Below are 27,419 nucleotides of genomic sequence, written 5' to 3'. Positions count from 1 at the left end.
CAGTTCAGTTTTACAGACAGCATATCTTTTATTATTGCCTATACTCATGGCACAATCTGGTGGCAATACACACTTGAATTAGGCCCACAACAGGGAAGAAAGTGTGATTTTTCTGGCAAAGAAGGCAGCACCTAGAAACAGGTAAAGACTAAGGTCACTAGCAGTATCAGATTTCCAAAGGGGAAAAAAGGACCGATAAACATGGAAGTGGAGAAAGCAAGGACCGAGTTTGCATACAAAGGATGTGGGGAAAACCATTGGGCATAAATTGATAAAAAGCTGTGTCTTCATTTTCTTTTAACAATCTCATGAGGGAAAAGGGCTAAGAAAGGAAAGAGTGTTATCATGAATAATGCTAAAAGCAGCAGATCGGTGAACAAAACCTCGTTATCAGAATTCTATGACTAGGGTATTGCTGAGACCAGAAGCTGAGAACTTTCAAAACTTTCCAGTTTTGAAAATGTTTTCTCCCTGAACTGAGGTGGAAAAGCAGAGGAGTTGGGTTTGGGTTTTTTTTGCAGGAAGGGATTTAAAGAAAACCAAAATAGATGTTTTGTTCTAGTTTGTGGGCTGTGCAGCTAGAAAGTGGTTGTCAGCTGGCAGAAGGTTGAATTGGCAAGACGTTTCCGACCTGACAGCTCAGGGCTTGCTTCCCTGTCAGATCCAAGTTTACAGAGACAGGGCCCCCACCTTCTCTTTTACATCCCAGCCCCACAGGTAGGAACATCGCTTTTCTATTGCCCGCTTACCCCTGCTTAGCCCTAGAAGCCAGAGCAGCAAGGAGTGGACTATCCAAAGGATGTAGAATATCCCAGATCTCTGTCCCCGGTGACAGAGCTGGGAGAGAAGGGAGCTGAGAGCCAGGTGGCAGGTCTCACCTCCAGCAATGCCTGGAGCGTTTTTGTTCAAATTTCGGTTTCTGCCCAGAAAGTGAAGTTTGTGGGAGTTTTACAGAACTGTTGTTTCCGTATTCACTGCAGGAAATGAACATATTTTTTGAAAAAGTGAAAAATGTAAAAAAAAAAAAAAAAATTGGAACATTTGTGTCTGAAATATAAAATGGAAAACTCCTGATCACTTCTGGTTAACAGAGAGGTGTTGCAGCAGAAACAGCCATATCTGTGGCTCTGGAGCACACTGCATAGCAGAAGGTAAATGTGTTTTAAAAGAGCTTGGGGTAGTTAGTTGTCAAAGGAGAAGCTGAAAGCAGGGCTATGAATCAGAGAACTCTTTAATCTACTGGATAGTCTTGGCACAATACTAGAGGATGTACACTGGCCAGGAATAAATTTAGTTTGACGATTTAAAGACCATTTTTTAACCATCTGAAAGCAAGGCTCTGAAACAACCTTCTAATAAGAGGGACAAAAACCTTAACTACTTTTAAAATGGAAGTTGAGGAGTTTACGAGAAGGGTTATATGGCATGGTGCCTGCAGTAGCAGAGCACTGCACTCTGGCATCACAGAGGTCCCTCACTGCCCGTCATTTCTGAGTCAGTCCCCAGGCACCTGGCTGGAATGCCAGTATGCTTTTGCATCTCTGGAAATACAGCTTTTAATAAATGGGTTTGAAAATAAGCATGGAGTCCTCCTATCTCAATGCACAGGATGCATCCTTCAAATAATACCATTGAACTTTCTGGTTTCCCAAGCTCTTCATCAAGCCACACGAGCCAGAAGACAGTACGATGCAGGGATGAGGCGCAGGGGCTGACTCGGCCGTAGGGCACCTCTCCTGCTGGTTTCCTGTGGAGCTGAAGGGGTGCAATGTAGAGAAGCCAGCCCTCCCCTCCCTCCGACTAATTCTGCTTTGCCAAAGGGACACTCACTTGCTGCTTCCAAAGAATTATAGCGAGAACAGAAAAACAAAGCCAGGTTTGAAAGTTAACATCTCAGGAAGAGAATGGCATCCCACGTAATATTATTAGGGCCCAATGAAGCTGTGATAGTTGGTTTTAAAACAGGGAGAAGTTGGTCCTCATCTGATTTAAACCAAGACTCCCTTCCAAAGCCAAAGCAGTGTAAATACCCCTACTGTAAATCAGCGTTAGGCTCTCTGAGGCACTGACAATGTTCCCTTTTAGTGATTTTTGTAATGAGAAGGAGGGGAATAATGTGGATTTATTTAATCTGGTGAATGTTGGTGCTGTAGAACGACAGTTGCTCTCTGTCAGCATTGTTGAGCTGTGGCGTTGCGGCATCCAGAAAACCCTCATTGTGCGCTTCATCCACAGAGCTGCCATTGTCACCAGTGCATTCTGTCCCCCCACTTGTTTATATGACTGGCTGGTACAATACACTTGCTAAAAATATTATGCTGTTAAATATTACATGAGTACTTAGAGACATCCTAACTCATACTCTTTTGCCAGTGTAGCTGAAAACCTGTCAAATGTCAAATCCAAGAAAAAACACAAAGAAGCACGTTAGCAGGTTGTGCAATAAAAACAAAGCGTTAAGGAAAAAGGAACTTAAGTAGAAATGTAATTCAGTATTCAGAGGGCATAGCTGAGGCTTTCAGAATGTAATACTTATTCAATTTCATTCTCTAATAAACTGTTGCTATATTTCTATGGCATCCAAAGTCAGCTGGAATCTTTAAGGAACATAATAAAGACTTTCTTTGTCTTGAGACATTCAAACTTCAACATAATGCGACAAAATACATTGAGAAATCAAAGTAACAAGGAAAGAGAAATGATGGTGTTTGAGTAGGATTAGGTTTGTGAAGCTGAAATGAACTATATGTTTGTAATCCAAAATTACAAAAAAAAAAAAAAGATTGTATTAATATACAGCCACTGCAATGACACTGAAGATACTAATTTCAAGCTGAGGAAGTTACTGTATTGAAGAGTGAAAAAAATGATTGTGGTAGTGCAGAAGGTACCATATAAAATAGATGTAGTTCATACAGTATGCTACTGCAGAGGATCCTCTGTGAAATATGTGTCATGACTTTACCAGCAATGAATTCACTTTTCTTTCTTAGTGCTTTGAATTTGAAGTGTGTTTAAATAAAAATACAAATCCAGGAATTTGGTGACGATAAGAAATAAGTGCAGCCTGTGAAGGGCCTTCAATTGCTGAATCTGAAAGAAAAAACAAAAAGACAATCTAAAATCTACCACAGGAAAATAAAAATCCACCTTCCCCTACGTACCCAATGCAGAGATGTGTAGGTATATTATAACAGATGTATTGTTACGCTCACTTTAAAATAATCTTCAGTGCTTTTCCAATATATATACCTTTGTCTCTGAAGTGAAAAGAAAAATCTTTGACTCAGGAATTAATGCATTTTTCCTACATAAGCGAATATATAAGTAAGAGTTCTGTTTGAAGTACATTGTAGTTTGAAGTACCTCTAGCTGAAGTGCCCCTTTAAGGAAGCTTGCTGGGCTGCTTTGTAAGAGTACTAAATAAATAACACTTCCATTTAGTGTACTGGTGACCTGGATAATAGATGCAACCTTCTGCTTTGCTATATCTGTTCTGATGCAGCTGCTGGCTTCTTGGAGGTATCTGTTTTCAGTGGAGCATTTTGAGTGCTCAGTGTCCATCAATTAAATAGAGCTCTCCACACAAAGCTTTACAAGACTAATGCTACCGTGCCTGGAACGTGTGGATTAAACAAAAGATTGGGGCAGTGTAAACATCCTCCTAGGGCTTATTGATGCTGTATTAAATTAAATGCTGATGGATGTATTCAGACCGTTCAGCTGCATCAAGAAAGGCTGCTTGTTTTAAACACTTAAGCATATAATCTCCTCTTGATGAGAACATGTAGTGCTATTAGTCTTAATGAGAATTATGTGCATATATTGTACAGGACGTATCCCTTCAAGATTAATGCCATAGGTTTGTATAAAATGTCTACAATCAATATAAACTCTTTTACTCTGCTGTGAAAGCCTTTATCACCATCTTAGATGCCATGTATCAAGCACACCCACTCATCTGTCTGTATCAAGGCATGTCTACAAGCACTAGTTGTTGCGAGACAAGCAAGGCGATGGCTTTACAGCATGTCAGCGCCTCAGTGGTAACAGCCCAAGCTTGTGCTTGCACCTCCTGGCAGATACAAGCAAACTCCTCTCCATTGTTCAAGCAAGCATGACCTCACATCGCCCCGCTCACCATACGGTCCTAATCTTCACCACCTCCTGCAAAGGAAGTGCTATTATCCTCACTTGAAGGGTGGGGAATAAGGACTACAGGGTACAACTGATCTCCAAGAAGCCTGAGGTAAAGCTGGGGACTAAATCCAGACAGCCTTAGCCCCTGCTTGACCAGTGTCCTACCCCGTCTTTCTACTGGAAGACCGCCAAGGACAGGTCCCAGGAGGGGAGGACAGCAGAATTTCTCGGCCTGCAGAAAAATGTGGGTATGAGGGTAGTAGGTAGTACAGAACAGATTGAACTTGAAAAATAATAGTGATCCAGCCTCTCTGCTAGTTCTTGTCATTTCGCTCATTGCAAGCCACGCATTGGCCAAGGGCTTACTGGCAACACTTGTAAATGTTAAGCTCCTGTGATTAAAAGTGCTCTGTAATGGAGTTCTGACTAACTGTGTTATAATATGTAGCAAACAAAATCTATGTCATTTCAGTTGCATAATTCATCTATTTAGCTGTTCATCCGTTACAAGTATCCATATTCATTTAACAAATTGCGATCCACGTTTCAGAATAAATTGTATAGCTAAATGCCATAGCATGTCTATTTAAATTCAAATCTTTGCTATAAATAAATAAGTCAAATATGAAGACATTAGAGGACATCCAGATAATAAGGCGGCTTTCTTACTAGCTAATCAGTATAGATAAATTGGTGCAGGACTTAGAAGATTTAGATGTTTAGTCTCATTTTTCCTACTGGTCTCCTGAGGGTCATTGGAAATTTATGTTATTTCTCTGTGCCTCTGTTTCCCCAAGTGAAAATGAAGAGAATTGTTCATGCTCCTGTGTGTTGATCTGCGGATACAAAATACATCATCAGAATAAGTTATTAATAGCTTATTTTCAGTGAATAAATGTGCCAAATTCAATGAATGTATTATTAACATGAATTTTCATCCAACATTAAAACATTATGTGTGAAATGGTACACTGCAGATATTGTTGATGTAATCACCAGCCTCTCCAAAAGATGTAAGCAAATAAATTGTTCACTAAAAGATAAAGAAACTACCATTCCTCATTCATATACTGTAAAGTTAGTAGCAATATATTCTCATTTAAGCCTTCCAGATGCTTTCAGATTGTTTTTTCTTGTCAGGTTGGACACAATAAATCTGAATTAGAAGCCTAGCCTTGCTTCAGTCAAAATTATCCTGGTTTCAAAAAGATTTCTTCCTCCTCTTCTAGATGGTGACAAGGCTGATATTTCTGCCAGTATTTATCCAGACATAAACATCATTGCTGGAGCACTGAAGCTGTACTTCAGAGACTTACCAATTCCTGTGATCACCTACGACACCTATTCCAAGTTCATAGAAGCAGCAAGTAAGTATTGCATAGTAGTTTGTACCAACCTTTAATTACATTTCCCATCCATAAAGCTGTCCACGTTAAAGAAAAAGAAGAGACAGACAACAAACTGGAAGCAAGGGCGTTGTTCTGTTCATTACTTCTCTGCCACATCCTTCTTTCACTTTTGCCTGAATGTTCTTGCAGATGGGACATCACGCAGGTACACCATCCCAGGGCTGGTGTCACCAGACGCATGCAAGACTAGGTGATCTGTGACAGGTCAGGGATGAGCGAAGTGTGAGCCGTAAGGGTGCTTCCCATTTCCCCACCATTTTCCCCATCTCCTGTATCGTGGCCTCCTTTGGCAACAAATCTGCACCACTGACAAGCACGTCCCCTCCTTCCGTTGGTGAGGGATCCGGGCAATGAGGCCACAGACCGCACCTGCCCCACAGTTCAGGTGCACCCATGGTTCCTTAGGTCCTACAGTATCTAACCCATGCCCAGATGGGAGGCACGTCCAGTTACCCCCGCCTGGAGCCGGCAGGTCGTGCGTGCACGCTGTCGGGGAGGGAGGAGGACAGCAGAGAGAGCTGAGATTTGCCTCAAATTCTGCTCTCCGGGACACAGCTGTCCACGTAATGATAGTCGCTCAGGGAGACTCACCAGGTGGATTGCATCAAAATCAATTATTAGCAAAAAATGTCAAAGATCTGAGGTGTCTAAGAAGTAGCATGCTTTCTTCTTTAAAAAGTATCCTTGGTAATTTTGAAATGGCACCCAGTATATGGATAAGCAGCCGGAAGCGTGGTCTGTCTGGGTGGCATTGCTGCTTTCCGTTCCCCTCTGGCTTATCCCAACTCACATTCCCCATGCAACCACAGATACCTCTCTCCTGCACTCTCCTCTTCCTCCTTGGCAGAGAAATTATTCTTGCTCATCACTAGTCCTATGAAGACCATGCCCAGAGGAAGCAGTTCCTATCACGCTGATACACCAATCTCTTAAAAGCAGGACATAAAGATTCTTAATCTTCTAAAATTTCAAGCTCCTGGTGCCGTTTGTAGGGAAAGTCATGCAGCAAATAAGACTGTGACTCAGTTCACAGCTTAGGAATCCATACTTTTCCTGTAAAATACATGTAAATCCTGCTCAGATTTTTTGAGAGATTGCCAAATGAGTACTGATGCTTTCTGATCACTGATACCTATGTATTTACAGATGTTCAGAAATCTTTGTTTATGTAATTCCATGTCATTTCAACCTCTAGCTAAACTTACATATTCAAGCACAGGTTTTAAAGCATATACCCACACTCCCATCTGGTGTTGAAGGCTAATGGAAGTAATCTTACATAAGATTTTAAAGAGTCAGTTCCAGGCAAGGTATTAGGAAGCACTTAATGAAGCTAGGATACCATACCTACACAGGCCTGTAGATAGAGTGACAGACCCCAGAGACGACTACTGGGTGGTCTTTGTTGCTGATTTCTTTGTAAAGCCTTTTTTTATCAGCAATCAGAAGTTGCTGATAAGCTCCATGTTTATGAGTTTAGCATTTAACCCTCCAAGCACAGTCAATGGCTTGTAAATGACTCCATAATAATAACTTAGCTTCCTGAATTATTAGCGTTTACAAATAGAAAGCCCTATTAACATTAATCCTGTTTGGTGTTTTTACAGAAATCTCCAATCCTGATGAACGACTAGAAGCAATACATGAAGTGTTGATGTTACTCCCTGCTGCTCACTACGAGACACTTAGATACCTAATGATTCATCTCAAAAAGTGAGTTAATTGGCATGTAGGATAATTCTTGAAGAGCTTAACAATTTTCTGCTTTGAAAGAGATTGCTGAAAGTGCCAATAAAGCTTCCATTAGGGCACTGCCACTAAAACAATAATGTTACAAATAAAAAGGCAAGCTATGTTTGTATAAATGCATATAAGCTATGCCCATATATAGTACAGATCCTTTTGCTGGCAGATCATTGCAAGCCTTTGAAGAATTAATTGAGATTTGCCACGGTTCTCTGAGGCAGATAATATCTGAAAAATACCAGAATGGTAGGTACTTTAGAGATGTGCTAGATGTGCTGCAGCAAGTCACTTGATCATGCTTTGCTTCTGCCTCCCTTTACCTCCCGATTTGTCTTCCTGAACGATAACCCTAAAAGGAAAGAGCTGTCTCTTATGAGTTGTTTGCTCACATCACAGTTAAGCCAAGAATCAAGCAGGACCTATTTTTATACAACTAGTAAAAGGAATATAGGCCGTTACCAGTTATATCTCTTTTGGTTTTAAACTCACTCTGCCTCATTTGCTTTCCAAAGCTTCTTTAGGCATACATAAGGCATACATAAGACATACATAAGGCTTCATAAGGCATGCAAAATTTTCAAAAGTGCCTAAATTTCATTTTTGAAAGTGACTTGGGAGTGTACTGCCAAGCTTTCCAAGTTTTCAGCTAGGTACCTAGGAAAATTATGAAGTGCTTCAAAGAGGGTGCCTCGCTTTCACTAATTTCAAGCAAATTTTTTTTATTTTTTCCCCCAAACCATGCTAACTCCACTTTGCTACTTTGGGTATTCACATGCCTCAGGAAGTCGTCTTTGTAAGTTTTTAAAAACTTGAAGCTAAGTAAAGACTGGTACTGTCATCTCAAAGCAGGCCTTCATTTAAGGATATATTGCCCAAGATGTCCCTCGTCTCTGGCTAAAGTTTATGGTGCTACTTGGAAACAAGAGAAAAGGGGATAAGGGAGGAATAAAACTACTCAGGTTTTATACAGCAAATCCTTGATCTCTTGTTAGTTGTCCCACTACTTGCAACACAGTTGCAAATTTGGAGTATTTTCTGGGTTTGATCTGCACTATTCTGCACTATTAATGCCAACTTAAAAAGACCTCAACTCAAGAGCTTGTGTGAAGTGCATTTCATGCTCAGTCAGGTTCTCATTATGTAGAGACTTTTCTTCATTTTGAATCGGCTCAGGTTATTACAACTGGGTAATTTTTCCTTTCGATGAGACTTTAACTGGGCATGCAGAAGCTGCTTCAGAATCAGCAGAAATGAGATGTGCAAACAACCACCCTTGTCAGCACACATGCATGGACAATGCAGGATGAACCAGGCTGGCTTTTAAGAAGGCCCATGGAGGCTGTAGACAAGCAACTTGCATACAGAATCCGTACTTTCATGTCCCAGCAGCAAATTTTTAACAGACAAGTATTGACTTGCTTGCCTTCTTTTTTATGAACTGCAATACAGGCTTTGGTTCAGCTGTTGAGCTGAACTACTGATGAGACAAAAATAGTCCAAACAGCTGATGAAGTTTTCTCTCTCAAATACCTGCAAGTCACACAATGAATTTCCTCTCTTTTCCCAAATCGTAGCTTTCAGTGTCTGCACGGAAATCAAGCGCATGTCAGTTCTTATGGAGAATCTGCTGGAGAGCTCTGAATGTGAAAGCGGGAAGGATCCTTTAGGTTCAGACTGTGTTGTTCTGTAGATTAAACATAAGAGGCCCAACTCCAGCCCCACAGGGCTCCTCCTGCATAGAGGAAACATGCAGCGGTGTCAAGGAGTCTGTGTAAAGACTGCAGGATCACAGCTTCTGCACCAGCGCTGTTTGTTTCTCAACAGAAAAGAAACTGCACTGAGTTGTTGTTAAAAGTGCAGGAGAATCCAGCAGAGGGCAATGTCAGCAATGAAAAATTAGTTTGTCAGTCAATTAATTAATTTCTTCAGTTATCTCTCAGATAAATTTTTGCTCAAAATTGGAGGAAATAATACAATAGCATGAGCAGTCCCCCCTGTGGTGAAATACATACAACTCCATCCATGCTGACGTCGCAGTGAAGCTGTGAATCTTTTCTGTGCTCACCCCAGGCCATGCAGCAAGCCCCACGCTCCTGCAGAGAGGTGCTACTAAGATGCATGTGGCACTGCATAGCTGTTCAACATCTGTGCTGCATACATCCACAGGTGGAAAGCGGAGTGTTACACATACACTTGCACAGAGGTGGGTTGGGCTAGGCAGACTTGGTTTGTCCTTTCTCCTTGCAAAGTACAGCTAACATACGTGTGCTAGAAGATGAGGACGTATCTGTGAGTAGGGGCCCTAAGGGACTGCTGTGCTGAAAGCAAAGAGGAACAGTGTTTTTCTGTGACAGAGCCACTCTGCAGAGAGCCAATAGTAGAAGAAAAACCTAGTCATACAAGGACCTTGCAAACAAGGGAAGACCACATTACTTCTGGTTTCAGCCTCTTTGTGCTTCCCCCATGGCATGAGTGAATCACTGCTGCCCAGCTGGGAATTGCCATGGCCAGGGGCAGTCTCAGCTGTTGCCGGGAGAGCTGGCTCCAAAACCAGATGTGTTCCACCCTGGCAGAGGAGTTGTGCGTGGAGGAGATGTGAAACTACACCCATGCTGTACTTAGTAACAGCGAGTGTCTGGTCCATGAGGGACCGTGACCGATGAAGGGACCATGGCTGACTCTACACTGCAGTGCAAGGGCACTCTTGGGACCAAACTCAAATGCCAAAGGCTTGCTGGGACAACACCGATGTGATCCAGCTCTATTACCTGGAGGAAAACCTTGAGCACACCTTGCATTTTCCAGCAGGCCTGGCTGATTTTCCAGTCAAGGTTGACTTTGCTGCTTGGACAGTCCTTGGTAGTCTTTGTATGCTCCAGCCACACGTAGTCTACGTATTCTTGTATTTACATTATATATCCTTGTTCTCTGTCAAGGATAGATGGCATTTGTAGCAGCCTGATTTTAACAAGCCGCCTCTCCATGCTGCTCCAGCATTCAGCCTACTCCTGAAGCGTGAAGGGGTGGGTTCCTGCAGGCTGGAAACATGTCTGGGAGTGTGGGGGGCACTGGTAATCAAAAGAAAATCTGGGTTTGTATTCGGAAAGCACACCCACACCCAGTGTGATGCACACACAACGTGCCAGAGAACTGTAGTTACTGTAGTGTAGGGGACTGCTCCATATATCATCATTTAAATCATGATTATGCTTTTCAAAAAAGCAATTGCCACAACTTTTTATACCCTAACGGATAGCTACATGGAAAAATCACTTAAGAGTCGCATGAGAGGTGTTTAAAGGCAGTGGAAATCATAGCCCCACCGTAGTTGCATTGTACTTGCTGTGGAAACAGTTACTATATTGATTAAATGTAAAAATTGTTACTGAAAAATGTCATTAGTTACCAATGCCTGATGTGAAATGGGACTACAGCTTCAGATGTATATATTCTTTTCTTTTGGGAAGTAAACAACTACTTACTTTGGGGGTTTTTTTATACTTTTTTTTTCTATTTTAGGGTTACCTTGCATGAAAAGGAGAACTTTATGAATGCTGAAAACCTGGGAATAGTGTTTGGGCCTACTTTAATGAGACCTCCAGAGGACAGTACCCTTGCTACGCTGAATGACATGCGGTACCAGAAGTTAATTGTGCAGATTTTAATAGAAAATGAAGATGTTCTCTTTTAGACAGAGAGGCATATCTTCAAAGCCATGTGTTTTAAATTAATTAGTTTGAAGGAAAAAACAACATTTCTTTAAATTTTTTTAAACATAAAGGAAAAGTTCCTTGACTGCACTTCAATTTCTGCAAAGTTGCAGATGGATGCCAAAATGTTTAGGGAAAGCCTATGTCTCATAGACATATGCCTCTTTGTAGAAGGGAAAAAAAGGTCAGAAAAAATCCTTTTACCTTGTATCTTTTGCCTTGCCTCAGATGTATATTTGTTTTGAGAAGTTGCAAACAATTTTATTGTTAACTTATTAAGAAACACAAAACGTATTTTAATACGGCTAGAGAAGCAAAAAGGTACTTAATCAGTGTTGCTTGTATACGCCTATACATTTCTCTCACCATGAGACATAATTATATATGTCAATTGTGAAACAGAACCTATATTATAAAGATATTTTTACTTTACCTAGCTGAAAGAATGGCATTTTATTTTAGCAAACTATAAATCAATGCGGTGCATTGATTATTTTCCATGTAATTCTTTCCTGCATTTTTGCTATGATATATTGAAAACAATTACCACTAATGCAGTATTATCCTGACATACCTCTTTCATTGCAAGTGTTTTAAGAGAATTCTTTTCTTGTGTGTATTCCAGCTTTCCTTAGGTTTCTTTGCATTTAAGCACTAGCATCCTAGGATTGTACACTTTTAGCCATTTGATATTTCCCAAAACATATAGCATTTTCTCTCTTTTTTTTTTTTTTTCTATAAAAACTCCCATGCAAAATATAGTATTGAGAATTTTTCAAGTCCTGGTGGTATTATCAGTTTCATATGCCAGATTTTTTCTTGGATTACAGTAATATGTGAGTTAAGTGATGCTGGGACACTGGATATTTTCTGGCCTTGTTGAAAAGTTAGCACTTTTTTGGGTTAAATATGAAGGATTTGTTTTTTCTGTAAAAATCAAGTTATGTTTTGTCATGTTTCTGTATTTATAAACGTACAGTAAATCTGCTAAAAATGTAGGTATTTATCTTGAATGTGTTTCCTGATGGTTTGTTTAAAAAAAAAGAAAAGAAAAGAAAAGAAAAGAAAAGAAAAGAAAGAATGTGTAGGAAATGTGGGAGTTGGTAAATTTAATTATTACCAAATTTTAATATTTTTCTCCCCTCACAAACATTGACCTACAGAGTTTATAGTCTAACTGCAACTTATTCCTAATGTTAAAACTGTTTCTCAGCATGAGATATTTCTGTGAGCATAGAAAATCAACATAGTTTACTACCAAACTCAATTTTCAGTACAAAAAAAATTGTAACAATCCCTCATCTTGATCGTTTGTATCATATGCTTGGTAACTCAGTGATGCAGTTTCCTGAATTATTTCAGGGAGCACACGTTTCTATTCAAATTGAAAAATATGTGTAACTATGATAATGAAGGGAGGTGGAGGGTATGACTGTAAATTTGTCGTCTCCTAGAGAAATAACTAAGGGCTAGATAGATTAACCCAGATTGCAGAGCAAATGCTAAATAGTCTGAGTTCCCAATACTTCCATAGATCCTCCTGCCTTGTACAGGACTATTTGTTGTAGGTTATGTACTACTTAATACTGTCATAAAAATGATCTGGAAATGGTTTTATTTTGTGAAGTGAAATATGCTTTGTAATTTATGATAGTGTAAATGGAAGGAAAAATCCCATTAAATGTGTTAAAGAGTTCTGGTGTCTGTCACTCTGACCACATAGTAAGCTGCCAAATGAAAATCAATCGCTAATTACCATCCTGACATTGCTGGAAACTTTCCTACTTGGAAAACTTAGAACAGTTTTACTGAATGTCAGCAGTTTCAGACTGGCCCTTGGATGCCTGTACTACCACAGCCAAGCCCATGCACACGTTTATTTTCTGCGACCACCCTGAACCACCTCTGTGTACAACTTCAAGCAAGCAATGAATCGCAATATCAATCCAATCAATTTCCAAGAATCAATGCCGTTGGAGCACTTTTCCACTCCCTTGAACGCAGACATTTGACTCTCAATGATTTTCACTGTTTTTTCTGGTCAGTTCAGTAATGAGTTATTTTTTTAAGGCAAAAACAGTATTTTAGTATCTTTTTTTATTTTCGGAGGAAGACAAGCCATTCTCCTTCTGCTTCTCCCTTTACTTCTACCATGAGCAAACTGGTAGCTCTGACATGTCTCACAGTCTGGGGTTTTTAGCACATGCCCCATCCTAAGGATTCAGTGTCAGAACAAAGCAGTGTGTTTAAACACCCACACATAGTGTCTTTGGAGGGTAGAAGTTTCTAATCTGTTGGACAGAGGGAAGAGTATGATTCTGCATCTTAAAACTCAGGTGACTAATGAATTGTCCATGTTTGTCTCGGCTAACCGATGGCCAGCATCCTCGGGGGCATACTGAGTGTGGAGGTAAAAGGACCCTGTCTCCTCCATGCTTCATGAGTGCTGCACACGCTTCATGTGTCAGACTTACTGTGGCCATCACTGCTGTACCTGGGGCTGAGCAGCACCTCTGAGATCTGATCGTCTTTGTTCCAAATTCACTATTCGAGGAAATAAACAGCCAGCAGACTTGTCTCTGCAAAACTGACTGCTAAAGCAGAAGACAACGCATGTATGTCTGTAATGCAAGCCTATACTCCAGTACACAGAAAAAACGTGCCTGTCTGGGTCTTCCCTTTGCTTCAAAGTGTTCAGCAGAGTGTGATGACATATCTCACATGAGGCATTACTAGAATTACTGAGGAAAGAGAAGAATTTGCAAAAAAAAGAGAAAGGGCATAAGTGCAGGTATTGTCTCCTAGGGAAAACTTTTTAAAATGAAGTTACAAAGGAGACGCAGCTTTGCGCTCAACTCGCTGCTCTGTGAGCTGATGTCAGGTTAAACTACAAAACGGGTCTAACAGAACACAAAACTGGGTGAATTGGTACCACATTCATTTTATTTCTAAGCAAGAGGTAAGACTACACTTTCCTATACGCTTAGTCTCATAGCTCACACAGCATTTGAGCTTAATGAAGGAGATGGGGCTGCAGGCACACTTGGCCTGAGACTCTGGGAAGGAATGTATCAGGTTTGGGATCTCTTCTGAAACAAGGTGCTTGAAAGACCTGAGCTCTACGTTACTGTCAAATTTAGGGGACAGGAGGGAGGAGGGATCGTGGGTACAGTATTGGGCAAAACTCTGGTCTTAGTGAGACCTCGGAGAAGTGCCAGGAGTGCCTGAGGTAATAAATAGCTGGGCTGAAGGAAGGCTTAAAGTCACATTGCAAGGAGGTGAAAGCGAAGATAGGTACTGGGAGCGATTTGCAGAGCATGTGGAGCAACTGCGTCTTTTATGATAAGCTCAAACAGCGCACAGCACAGATCTGTGCGAGTGAGAGACATTGAGATAATTAGCTGTGTTTGCACGGGGCCCTGCCTGGACTTACACATCCGGAGGGAAAGCGTTTTCCCAACCCAGCTAGGCTGCTGCTCTCCCCCTCCCTCCCACCTGGAGATGGAGACAGCTGACAGCCTCTACTGCTCTACCATCAGCTGCTGCCAGTGTCACGCTCCCCCACGCAGAGTACAGACAGGGCAAAGGCAGCCTGCTCCCCTGATCCTGCTAATGGCTGGGTAGGTTCTGCCCTGCTGTCTGAGAAGAGGCCGGAGAGGGCAGAAAAGGAGACGAGGCTGGGAGGAAGGCTCACAGAAGGGTCCACAAGTGGGCACTTCTCCAGCTGTTCAAGATCCCCAAAGTGGGAGCAGCTGGAGAGGCTACCACATTTTCCCTCGATGCTGTACTCTCCTCAAACCTTGCCCAGAAGGCACAAGCTGCAGGAGCCTGTCTGGCCACCTTCTTATTTCTTTATTGACAAGTACAGAGTCGAGGTCTGCAGAAAAGGGAGGAAGAAGATTCGAGTGCCAACAGGCACCCCTGCCAATAACCAGGAACTGATTAAAACTCTGAGTAGGAAGGTAAATCACAAACATTTATGCAAGGAGAAGAATGCCATCTAACTGGATCTTCAAAGCGAAATTATATTGCTATATCCCCTACAGCTATCTAAAGGGAATGAAGAGACTATTGGGCTCATGGAGATAAGAGTGAGAAAGTCAATACATTTTATGTTCTTTAGCTGTAAAGATTAATTCCTTGATTAAAGTAAAGATCATGGTTAAGATTCAGAAATCTGAACCTCAAGGAACTATGATTATTGCTGAATGCTCTAGGGCTTGCAGATTTAGGGCATCAATGGGTCTTGCATAGGGGCCATACTTTATGTTATCTTTCTCTGAAGGCATGGTCTTCTGGTTATAATTACGCTGATGCTACAGCCAGAGCCAGGACTGGGAGTTCAAAGCCTGAAGGACTTAGATTATTGCAGGATGTTGTAGGGACTGCAGCTAGGAAGAAAGCTTGTGTCAGTTGGAGCTAGTGCTTTATAAGCTACAATAGAAATGAGCTGCAGGTTTTAAGTAGAGAAACTGTCAAGGTTCAGTTTATAGTAGACTTGGGGATGGCAGGAACCAAACTTATCACTGGAAGCTGCCTTCATTGCAGGGCTCTGCAGGCCCTGACGAAGTGGGGGTCAAAGTATTCTCTCATTTCTTGAAAGTATGAGCCATTTGTTACTACTAAGATGAAGGTTAGAATGAGGAATAGGGTTAGCGGGTAGAGTTTGGAACTGTAGATCTTGAAGAACATAAATTGCTGCTGGCAATATTTGAAGATACTTTATTTTCTGTTCTACTATAGGGAAGGTATGGGTGTGACCAATGTGCAAGATCTGTATTATTTACCACATGCTGCTGGCCAAGAACATTAGGAGATGGGGGTCCATAGGTAGTCATAACAAGGCAACAGTTAGGGTTGGGTTAGGAATGAGCAGACAGCCTGATGCAGATGGGAGCCAATTCTTTGTGTGGTCTTCTCCTGTACACAGAGGTCCCTTGGTTTAAATTAAGGTGACATTTAGGCTTTGAGATCTAGGAGTTTCAAGAACTGATTTTAATGCTGAATGTTAAAAGGCCCGCTTGTGCCAGCAAGTATCAGTGTTGCAATTTTCTTTTTAAAGGCCAATTGCTCAGTTGTATGTCAGGTCAGGGTTAGCGTTTAAGAATCAAAACTTGAAGAATCAAACATGCTACTGAATATTGCTGGGAATATGGACCTAAGAAGAGCTCTGCTCTTTATAGGTGCCAGTGCTGTATGTTCATTTCTACAGTAGGCTGAAACATGTCCTTGGCCTTAAGGTTAGCATTTGAGAATCCCAAGTTTCAAAAGTCCAGTATATTTGCTGGATAGTCTGGGGCTTCAGGGTAAATAAGAGATCTGATAGCAATATTCACTAGTGCCCTTTATGCTGCTGAGGACATCGTTGGATCCCTTTGGTATAATCATAACAGCATTTAATAATGGGGTTAAAGTTGCTGTTATATTTTGGAAATCAAAAGGTTCCAGAGCGCAGCTGGACACTGTGTAGTCCACGGTGTCGGGAGGGCTGATGCCTGCAGTGGACGGTGCCTCTCTTCTGTGAGTAGAGATGGGTCACCTCAACATAATTAGGTAAGGGTGTGGTTTGGTCATCTAAGGTTTCCAGAGCCCAGTTTCAACTTGAACACAGTAGGGTCTGCAAAGTTTCGAAAAAGGACAGTGGGAAGCACAACAAACCCCCTTTTTCCCTTCTTTCTTTTCACTGCAGTAACAGTTTAGGTGGTGTAAGAAAGATTAGTTTGAGAGCTGATATTAAAATTAGTCTTTGGGAATCTGAATCTTGCGAATACCAGGGTATTTCTGAATTTTGGAGAGCCTGCAGAATTATGAAGAGACCTATGTCAATATGGTCCAATCCTACACAAAAGCAGCATGTTACAATGTATGAGGAAAGGCCCTACAGTTTTATTTTGCAGTGTACTGGGGCATCTGCCAGAATCCTGCACATCCACTCTAGTTGGGACTACAAAACCCCACTAATTTTTATCCTCTCCTCCTGCAAAGACAGGACAGAATTTAACGGCAGTAGTCTTATTAAATGAATATAGTATCTAACTCTCAGACATTGAAAGAGTCAATGGGTTATTTTACTTTCCTTCATGTATCAACACTGTAAATACATGCATACTGAAAGGATGCAGGAAGTACTGTTCTAGTAAGAAAGGGGCGCTGTCATAGTTGGGGTTTTTTTATTTTTCACTGTCAGAGTTGTTTTTATATAAACACTAACCCTAGTGGCACTCTTGTGTAACAGTGTGTTGAGACTGATTTGTCACAGTGACTTTCAAACACAGAGAAGGTTTTGCTGTCCTCCTGCGCTGCTGTGTACACACGCCGGCAGCACCCTCCCACTCGCACCGTCTCTTAGAAAGCTTTACATCCTGTCTCTTCAGTAGACCCTGCCTTCAGTATAGTGCCGAAAAGGACATATTGCTTTCATTGTAAGATTCTTTGAAACAGGCTGAACTGAAAAAAATGGACTGATTGCTGTCAGTTTGGCATTATGTGAACTAAGAGGTCAGGTCTGTGGTAATCAAAGTAATATAAACAAGTAACATGGTGGCAAATGTTTTTTATAGCCTATAACCAGAACGGAAGATATACATATCCACATTTTTGTGAAAAGGGCTTTTAAAAATAATAATTACCTTCATTTCTCCATAAATTCCCTTTTTCCCAGGCACCTCCCTGGGACAGAAGATGAGGAGAGATGCTGGTGGTCTCATTCTCTCTATACTACAAAGGAGTAGTATAGCAGTAGGTTACGTTCACTGGGGGAAACTTGACCCTATGGTCTGTTGCTGTCCTTGCCCAACAGAGCCTGATGCCCTGGTGCTCTGCATCTTAGAAAATACTAGCTGCTTACTTGTTAGGAGGGAATGTAAAGGCCATCTTTTCTCACTGGAAGTTACTGGTTTATTCCATAGGAGAGAATTTTTTGCTACTGACATCAGGTAGTTTAATAGACAGTTTAGAGCCCTTTCAACTGTGTGTGCATGTGTGCTTCCCTGTCCAAAACCCTTTGGGACTGAAGAGGGCAATTTACAGACTAATGTAAGCGCACACCTCAGGTTCCTCTCCTTCAGTAACCTCTATTCACCGATTTCCATACATCTTATCCTTATGGGCTATTCAGGGAAGCTGCAAGTAGCAGAAGTTGATCTGCAAAAGAAGATGAGGCTGAAATACCACTGCTTTCACAAACTCCTCCACACGATCATAGGCATCCTTGAGTAAGTGACTGTGCAGCTGATGGGAGGGGTGTTAGGCACCAAACAAATATTACATGGCAGAGTTCCCTGAGAACAAATCATCATTTTTAACACCAAGCATGGTGCAAGGAAATCGTTTTTCTCCTTTCGGAATGGATAAAAAAATGTAAAGACATTTGAGTGGCCATATATCCATCATACACAGAAATTCAAAGTCTCAATTCTAAGTCAATTCAAGTATAAATATTAGATGGCACTGTCTCTCTTGGCGTGTCAGCTACACTCATTTTTTAAAAACGGGCAATTAAAGACAATTCTATTTTCTTTAAAGCTACAAAAAATTCACATCTATCATGTGCACAAACAGAACGCGTTACCGTTTCAGCCACGCACGCCGACCACACCGCAGCCCCCGTTAGTGCTGCCTCACCTGCCCTGAGCCTCCTCCTCCTCCTCCCTGTCTCTCCCCCGCCGTGCGTCCCCTCAAGGAGACGCCGACCTTTCCCCGCCCCACAACACCCGCCCTGCAGCCCCGAGGACCCGGCGCCCCACCCCGAGGCCGGCCCCTCCTCCTCCGGCCGCTCCCCCGCCCCTCACGACGGGAGCCGGGCAGGTGAGCGGGAGCCGCCCCGGCCCCGGGGCCGGTCGGGCCGCCGCTCCGCCCACAGGGCCGAGCCGCGGGGCTGGCCGCCACCTGCCGCCGCGCCGCACGGCCGCCGCTCCCCGCCGCCTCTGCTCTTCTTCCCTGCCGCGGCGATGGAGCCGTAGGGGCTTGCGGAGGGAGGAGGGACCGCGCTTCCCCGTGGGAGAAGGAGAGCGGTCCCGCAGTCCACAGGTCAGTGTCGCCTCTCGTACCTGTTGCTCCGGGAGCCGGCGGGGGGAGGGAGGGAAGGAAGGAAGGAGGGGGAGAGAGAGAGAGAAAGAAAGAAAAAAAAAAAAAGAGAGAGACGCGCCCCATCGCAGGAGCCCACAGGAGATACGCGGGCTCCCGGCCCCGTCCCGCGGGGAGGCAGCAGTCCCAAGGTACCGGGCCTCGGGGTCCACGTCTGGGGCCGAGGGGTGGCGAGTGCAGGGAGCGGGTCCCGCGGCTCAGCTCCGGAGCTTTATTTACCTTTAACTCTGTCAGCCGCGCACGGGAAGGCGGGATGGCGCTTCCGAGCCCGTCACCGGGGCTCGGCCAGGGCCAAAGCGCAAAATCTTCCCCCCGCGCCCACCCGCGCAAGGCCTGTCCCCCCCTGCTCGGCAGCTCCCGGGGTGAAGGACAGACCTCCCTCAGAAGAGCTGCCTGCGTTGGGGGACTGCCCGCCCCCGCTGTCCTGGGGAAGAGGGGTCCCCGCCACTTTCAGCGGCGGAGGGGCCCCGGCGTGCCCGGCTGCCAGCCCCCCCTCGCTTTCTTCCCTCCCCGCAGGATCCCGCGATGGCGGACAGTGCCGCGGCCACTGCAGCCCCCCGTGCCGGCGTGAAGGGCAGCTCGGCGGGGCCCTGGTGGAAGTCGCTGACCAGCAAGAAGAAGCACAAGGAAGCGGCGGCCGCCCCGCCGCCCGTCGCCGCCAGCGAGGCCCCCGCCGCACCCCCCAGCCCCGGCGGCCGGGAGGAGCAGCCGTCCCCCTTCGGCAGCGGCGAAGCCGCGGGGGCGGGCGGTGGCAACCGCCGGAGCCTGCGCGTCTCCCACTCGGGCCGCTTCAAGGAGAGGCGGAAGGTGCGCACCTCGCTGCTGGTCGACAGCCCCGAGGTCTTCGACGGCGGCGGTGCCCCGGGCGATGCTGCCCAAGGGGGCGAGTAGCCCAGGAGGCCTTCGCCCCCGGAGCCGCCGCGCTGTGAGGAGCCGCCGCTGGGCGGGTGGCCGGAGCACCGGCAGGACAGGCGGCCAGAGCCCGCGGCTGCCCCACAGCCGGAGTTGGCCTCATTTGGCCTGGTGGGTGACAGGGAGGTGCGTGGCAGCAGCCTCCCCCAGCCCTGACCGGACACTGTGGGGAGCTGGCACCTCCGCAAGATGAGTGAATTGTGTGCTGTGTTACATGAACACTGCCAAGACTGAACCCCCAGATGATGGGACGGTGTGATTGCCTTAACAAAATAACACCGGTAAACACCCCACTCCCTGTACTGCTGTGAGCGGACTCAAAGGTGCTATCCCAGGACCAATGCTGAGAGCTCTGTACATTCCCCCAGCCCTTGCCAGGAGCCAACGTGCTGACTTCTCAGGCCTGTGACCCAGCTCCTCTCGGCTCTCCGGCCGAGGAGGCGCTTTGCTGCTCTCATCTCACGCGCTGCCTTATCAAAGGAAGAGGGGAACAAAGTGCTCTTATCTAATTTCAGGGCCGAGGACCTCTGGCAGTGCTGTATGTGTTCCTGCCCTGCTGTTAGCAGGCACACCGCGAACCCATCCTCCTTCCCCTGCGGGGTCAAAAGAGAGGTATGGTGAGGGGCAGGCACTTGCATGTGTCACATCACATTGCATTTAAATATGCAAAAGGCAGGACCATGCTGGTTTTCTCCCTCTTCTTACTGTGTAATGATAAGCAGGTGTTTCAGAGGCTGGTCTCCCATAGTTCTGTTACAGAGGGAGGCCGGTTGTTGTCTAGCAATTCATACTGTTTACCCAGGGAACACATGATTTTTGCATAATTGGTGATAACTGGCATAATGAAGCTCCAATGAAGAAATTGTGAGATAAAATGTAAATACTCTTTTTGGAGACAAGACCGTCCCTGGAGAGCACAGGCAGGGTTGTATTCCTAACGTGGAAATAGGCTTGGGCACCACAGGAAGTGTTCTTTACTGTGTCCGAAGCTTGTGAAGCAAGATTAAAGATTCCCAGAATTTCTTTTGATAGTGAGATAATGCGCTTTAACTTGGGCAGGTGTCTGCTCTCTCTAACAGCTCCTGGATTTTTAGACAAAGTAAACTATAAGCCAGATTTGTACTGGTGTTGTGCCTTACAGAGCAAACTCAGCTAAAAAACTCGGCAGTTACACATTTCTTGACAGTAGGTGATGTAGCAACAACTGATTTATTTATTTTAAATGCATTCGCAATATACTTCATATTGTTAAAATGTTTTTAGACTTTTTTCTGAATGTGAGATAAGATACTACATAGTGGCAGGGACTGAAAATTATTTCCTGCAGTATTGTGCAGTTATGATTTTTTTTTTTGTTTGTAACTAATGATTTAAGGGCAATTAAAAATAAGAAGTGACCTGAAAGGAAAAAAGAGCTGAAAGCTGAGTTTGTGGTGAAAATATGGATTAAACTGGTCACTGACAGTCATTGAAATGATGCAGTAGATGCTGGGGAAGTGCCACCTGGTTTAATGTGTGTAATAATATATAACAAACTTTGAAAACTCCTGTGCAATTGATAACCTATCTGGTTTAGGTGTTTACCGCTCCTCACTCAGCTACTCCTTCAGACTCTGAAACAAAGGGACTGTAGCATCAAATCTATTTCCATAAAAGCTTTTTTCCACCCAGTGTGCAGACATACGCTTTTTTATTTCATTTAGTAAAACTGCAAGGTACTGGTTTTGGATTGCCTTTTTGTGTTCCTGACTACATGCTGACCAAGCGAAGAGCTGGGGGTTTGTGGGGGGACCTCTTTAAAGTTTGTCCTCGGAGATGCTTGTCTTGTGTGGAGCCTCATCAGTCAAGAAGAAGCAGTTGGAGCAAACCCAGCCTCAGACAAAGGGGTGTGAGAGAGAAGGAGGGGAGTTTAAAAGCTGGGAACAGAGAGATGGATGAAGAAGAACTGTACTTCAGCTGCAGTTAGCCCGGGGTGGAGGGAAAGGAGGCAGAAAGGGGTGGATTTGCTGCCAGGGTTGTCATACTACTTTTGGATGGCAACATGTTTGTATTTATTACAGGCAAAAAAAAAAAAAAATCTGCCTGTATTTATGTATTCTAGGGCCCAAAGAACCTTTTTTGTATGCGTGTGTCCAAAATGGAAGAACAAGGAAGCAGGTGCACTGGTGTGTTTCTTACTCCTATGTCTGGTTTAGCGTGAGCTCTGCCAGGGTCAGATCCTCAGAGCTACCCAGAGTCCCAAGTATGCAGACTAGTGTTTGTACATCTCATCCAGATGCTTTTCTGCATTTTTAATCCTTACACTGTTGTGAATATACAGTTTCCTCTCTTCTGTACGTCCGAGTTACCTCTTTCTACAATTAAACCTCTGTTTGCTCTTTGGAAATGTCTCAGGTTATTAATTGCAAGTCTTTACCTAGGCACAAGACATCTACTAATTTGGGTTTTATTTGAGAAGAAGTCTGGTATGCTGTTCAGATGTCTGCTGTTAAGATTCAGTATCAATACTGGTTAATATGTGACAAAATATTAGCCATGTTTTAATCCTTGTGTATGGTACTTTCAGCTTGGAAATTTGGTGAGAATACGAAGTCAATAAATGCACATAAAATTACTCGTAGCCATCCTCCATCTTTATCCTGACCTTGAGCTGTGGGAAGGAGACGTAATTCTATCTTCCTGCTCAGTCAAATCCTTGCTTCAATGAATTTGATAGCAGCCACTGAAAAACTAGATCCATGAGAAAACGGGCTGACTGCCTGGTCTCATTTTCCCCGCCCTCTGTGCAAGGGCCACGCCACAATATCTTTAGGTTAGTGCTGACCTGGGTACCGCAGCGAGGAATGAGATGCCCTGTCGGCCGTAACCAACTTGCAGTGCAGAAATAGTCCTCTTTTTTTTCTCAGTGTGAGCATCAGATAAAGCTTTACGCGATGCATACGTATGTAAATGAATTAAGCTGGTACAGAAAAAGACTGCATTTTTATAGAGCATCTGAGAATTATTTTTTTAACCCTTGGAGAAAGTTTGAGCTCTCTTTTGTATTGGAGAATACTTGCTCAGTTATAACAATAGTGCATTTCTGTGCACTGAATTATTAAAAGGCTGTCGGCATTCTTAATATAGGTATTTTCCTCATCTCCTTCATAAAGATCATGCATCAGAACGTAGGCTTAAGAAGTGGGGTGGCTGAGAAAGCAGTTGCTTTGTTTGTTTTTAAAAGCAAGCAGTGGCTTGCTGACAAAATACATGGAGATAAGCAGATGAGGTTCCACCTCAGCTATGTCAGTTGTAGTGCAATTTTCTTAATATTATTCCAAATACTAGCAAGGATTGCAGGTTTGGGGCAAAAAATAAATATTTAGTAAATTGAGTGAGCTTTTCAAATAAACTTGCAAAATATATGCCTGCTTATTCCTGCTCTTGCCAAAACTAAAAATAAATCTCTGAGTAGCTGCCTGGTGAATCATTCCCTGCTATTGTAGGCTGGTCAGTCTGGACCTCAGCAAAGATTATAGGGAGCACCTGCAGAAAATGATCCTAAATTGGAAACACTGGAATAAGTGCCTTGAAAGCCTCCAGACTTTTAACCTCAGATCTTATGTCAGGGTATGACTTAAACTGAACTGAAAGAACAGAGAGGGGACTTTACTGGTTTTTGGTTTATTTTGTTTCTTCTGTCTTCACTGTAGTGCAACCAATGATAATTTTGTATTTGAAATATCAAGACTCTTGTCCATTAACAAGATAACTTCACCTGAGGGCTAAAACCTGAAGGGCAGAACTCCCAGCCTTGGCCTGGCCAGCGCAGCTGGATGCTTCACGTTAAAGCCCATGTTTAATTTAGCTCATTCAAACATCTGATATCTAATTGGAAGAAAAGCTGTTTCAAGTGCAGGTACAAACTGGAAGCTCATTTTGCTGTCTTTGGGATCCTGTCTGCTAGGGCAAAAGAAAGAAACCCAAACCTGGTATTTTCTAAGATGTCTTTTCAAAGCTGGGGTGAGAGACGGTTGGTTATACAATGATATTTGAGACCATATAATTACACCATTTTGAAAAACAAACCTTTCCCCTTCATCACTAATTTATTGTAAATTAGGTGGGAGACCTGCTGGCTGTGATTTTTCATTTCAGAATAAAACAAAAGAGATAAAGTTGCTCAATTTTATAGATACCAGAACTAGTGAAGTAGTTTCTCTTTAACTGTTTTATCCTTAATGACACATCTGAAATTCACAAATAGCTCCAAGAAACAATATTTGGATGTAGTCTTCAACTAAAGCATATTGATTAGCAGCTGCAGCTTACGAATTTGATTTACTGCCCATTTTATCTAGATAAAGCAATATAACATCAGATAATACGTGTTTTGGGGATAGCAAACAGCTTTCCATGATAGCTGTAAGGCATGATTTTAAATGAAAAATTTACTCTGGTGAGTAATCCTCATCAGATCTAAACATCATGTTTGATGTGAGTAAAAATGAGTTAGAATGTTTTTTCAGGGTATTATTAGTTACCAGGCTATCAGATGTTTTGGGATGTGTGAAGTAGACTTGATTCTCAGACGCAAGTCTTTATGTGCCATGAATCTTCTGCTGCCAGGTCTTTCCCCTGATCCAAAGTTACTGTTTATCACAGTAGTTCCTTTTACACTGAGGAGGTAAAAAGCATGATCCTCTGCGTTACCGCAAATAAGAACCATACCTATATATGTCTGTTGAAATTAAAAATTAGAGGTACTGTGCATCTTTGAACTTTGGTGGCTCGCTTGTTTTTTTTGTCTTTTCACTGCTGACTTCAGTCCATTTTGCTTTCCAGGTCTTTGTTTTATCCTCAGCCTGTAAATGTTTGAGCGGATAAACTGTCCACTGATCTCACAAGAACTGCTCAGTGACAGGAGAGTGGGCAGTACTTCAGTGGCCAAGGGAAAAGTTATAATAGATCCATTTCTGCATGTGCCTCTGGGCACATTCCCTCTCAATTTTATGAACAGGAGCAGAACCGAGCCTTAGTCTTGATTCTGAAAATACGACTACCTGAGAAACAGAAGGAGCCTCATAGTCTGCACATCCTTGGTTGTGTTTATCTTGGCATTTGCTTTCAGTTGCAGAAGTTTCCAAAAATCAGGGTTGATTTACCTGTCCTGTTTAACATCATTGGGTTCAGGACTAGGAACATGGCGTAAACTTAAAAGAGAAATCCTGCCAACAGCACTTCCTAGAAATGCTGTGTAGCTCAGACCTCTGCGAGGAGGAGGAGAAAAAACATATTTTCTGGTTTCTCTATTTTTGGGTTCTTTTCTTGGCACACCAGTGCTGTAGCAGTCTCCATGCTGGACCCTAAAGCAGCTAGAGAAGTAGAATTTATGAAATGGGCAGTCGTACAGAACATACAAGGACAGCATTTTGCACTGGCATTCTCTTGAGGAAGAGACAAACCAACGACTAGACATTACACTGGGCATTTAAAGGTGGTTTAATTCTTCTTGCAAGGCCAGGAAGCTACGGTTCGTTCCTGGCTCAGTTCTCAACTGGCTAACAGTAGATATGAAAATGCCTCTAGGTAATATATTAGCTATCACAGGTGTTAATTAACATCTGCTGAATTGCATCTGAAATGGAAAACGGTGAGAAAGTGAGGAATCACATTAGAACAGCAAACATTGCTGACCATGACTGAAAGCAGCTTTGGAAAGCTGAGGTCCCATTTTAAATGTTCAGTTGAAGCACTTAAAATATTCTCTGCTACTGTTATAGACAGCTATTCTTCCTGAATTCTTATGTTTTTATTTTTCTGCTATAATAATTTACCATACAATTATCTTTTTAATGAGTAATCTTATTCCCTATATATTACTTCTCTAGTTTTATTTATTGGATTTCTCTTTTTTTGTGCTGGAACAGAAATTTGGCTGGGCTTGTCCCCTGAAAAACATTTCCACAAAATTTGAAGATATTCCTATGACCTATGCCTGCACCTAAACTCAAAGTAATAACAATACCTTGCAGTTATGGAGAAGTGAGCTCACCACTGAAGACTGATCCTTTCATCTTCCTGAAAAAAAGCATGCATCATCCCTACTTTAAAGAAAGGAAATTCAAGATGGAGGGCTAAAGTAAAGCTCATAAGTACATTACCTGAACGGAATGATACATCTAGTCTGAGACCAGAAATCAGGCGATGCCAAAACTGCCTGAGAAATCCAAGCTGTACTAAGTGGTGGCAAACCTCAAATGGGCTTTCTAAAGTTTTAGATCCCTGCGAAGAACCTTTGGATAAGTGACAGTTTTAACTTGCACGTCACTGCACAGCTGCCTCCAGGAAAGTTACTGATGCTGTGCATTGTAAACTATGGCTGTTTAACAAGAACCAGAGACAGGCAAAAGTGGAATTGTAGTTTTATTTGTGGCAGAGGCATCCCACTTAAACACCTAGGAAAACCAATTTAGTTATAACCTATGATGTGTATTTAGTGTAGTTGTGCGAGTATGTATCTGCCCTCGTGCAGCTGCAGATTTCCAGTGTGGTCACAGGGTCATATTGACAAAAGCATTGAGGTATCTGGTTCCACTTGCTTCAATGGTGTCTCGGTACCTTTGCGGATCTAAGCTTCAGTAAAACCTTTTAGAAGAGGGCGTGTGGTTACACAAAACTATCAAAATTGTGCTAAGATGAGGAAGTTAAAAAGGTAAATTTCTGGTTTATTTACCAGAAGGCAAATGGAGTTAACAACGCAAAAGATCTGCCTAATAACACATGTATTTTTTATTTTGTATTGTCAGTTGGTTGTGCTGAAGCAGTATAACTCCTTTCTCCCTCCGCCCTGGTATATTCTTCCTTTTCAGCTGCTATTTGATCTTTTCCAGTCTTGACTCAAAATTATTCCTTACAGAACCTCTCAGTATAGCATTTCGGCAGAGCCGTTGTTCTTTTGTCCTCTGCCTGTAGATCAGCTTTTACTGCTAAACAGCTTCTTTATAAACCCCAACGAAATCTTCTTTTGTGCTTTTTGTCTCTGTTGAGAACAAGACCAAAGGTTGAAGATAGTTTTAAGTCCTGAGGTGTGCGGAGCCCCCCTCCCTCCCCACGTTTCGGTGTTAGTTACTGCTTTGGCCTTTATCTGTTTCACTTTGCCAGCCAGGATGGGGCACACCCTCACCCAGCACAATACAAACCCATTTAATTAAGAGCTATTCAAGCTCTTTTTTCTTTAAATGTTTGCTTCAACAAATGCCTGTGTCAAGCAGCAGTCATACGAGGCCTTACTAAACCCTGCAATCCAGAGCAGTAACCAGCAGAAGAATTTTAACTTGCTTTTGGATCTGAACCGTCACCATAAAGATCCACGGCTTGTTCCCAAGGCTGGGGAAAGGTCACTTGCCAAGGCTGTGCTGGTCCCTTCTGGCGTTCG

General features: G+C 43.1%; 2 protein-coding genes and 1 long non-coding RNA gene across 4 annotated transcripts in view; 2 read left to right on the top strand and 1 right to left on the bottom strand.

The window, feature by feature from the left end:
* The window catches only part of CHN2 (chimerin 2), a 167,958-nt gene extending 155,257 nt beyond the window's left edge, over nt 1-12,701 (top strand). The window contains exons 11-13 of the mRNA XM_075745910.1: nt 5,370-5,507; nt 7,157-7,262; nt 10,815-12,701. Of these exons, the coding sequence (XP_075602025.1) occupies nt 5,370-5,507; nt 7,157-7,262; nt 10,815-10,986 (416 nt within the window). The 3' untranslated portion in view covers nt 10,987-12,701. The remainder of the gene's footprint in view (nt 1-5,369; nt 5,508-7,156; nt 7,263-10,814) is intronic.
* LOC142600544 (uncharacterized) lies at nt 4,218-19,542 on the bottom strand. The gene is made up of 3 exons (XR_012834089.1): nt 19,310-19,542; nt 17,635-17,715; nt 4,218-4,976 (listed from the first exon to the last, which is right to left on the bottom strand). It is a non-coding gene; the product is annotated as an uncharacterized LOC142600544 (long non-coding RNA).
* PRR15 (proline rich 15) lies at nt 18,800-22,616 on the top strand. Of its 2 annotated transcripts, none has more exons than XM_075745911.1 (2): nt 18,800-19,033; nt 19,607-22,616. In XM_075745911.1, the coding sequence occupies exon 2, from the start codon at nt 19,616-19,618 to the stop codon at nt 19,979-19,981; it is 366 nt and encodes a 121-aa protein (XP_075602026.1). In that variant the 5' UTR covers nt 18,800-19,033; nt 19,607-19,615; the 3' UTR covers nt 19,982-22,616. The 2 variants fall into 2 exon arrangements, with proteins under 2 accessions (XP_075602026.1, XP_075602027.1); XM_075745912.1 differs by lacking the exon at nt 18,800-19,033 and adding an exon at nt 19,147-19,221.
* The last annotated feature ends 4,803 nt before the right edge of the window (nt 22,617-27,419 follow it).

Source organism: Balearica regulorum, chromosome 2, assembly GCF_011004875.1.
Source record: "Balearica regulorum gibbericeps isolate bBalReg1 chromosome 2, bBalReg1.pri, whole genome shotgun sequence".
Lineage (NCBI taxonomy): Eukaryota > Metazoa > Chordata > Aves > Gruiformes > Gruidae > Balearica > Balearica regulorum.
Note: the sequence above shows the minus strand (reverse complement) of the source record. Positions and strands in the feature narration are given on the sequence as shown.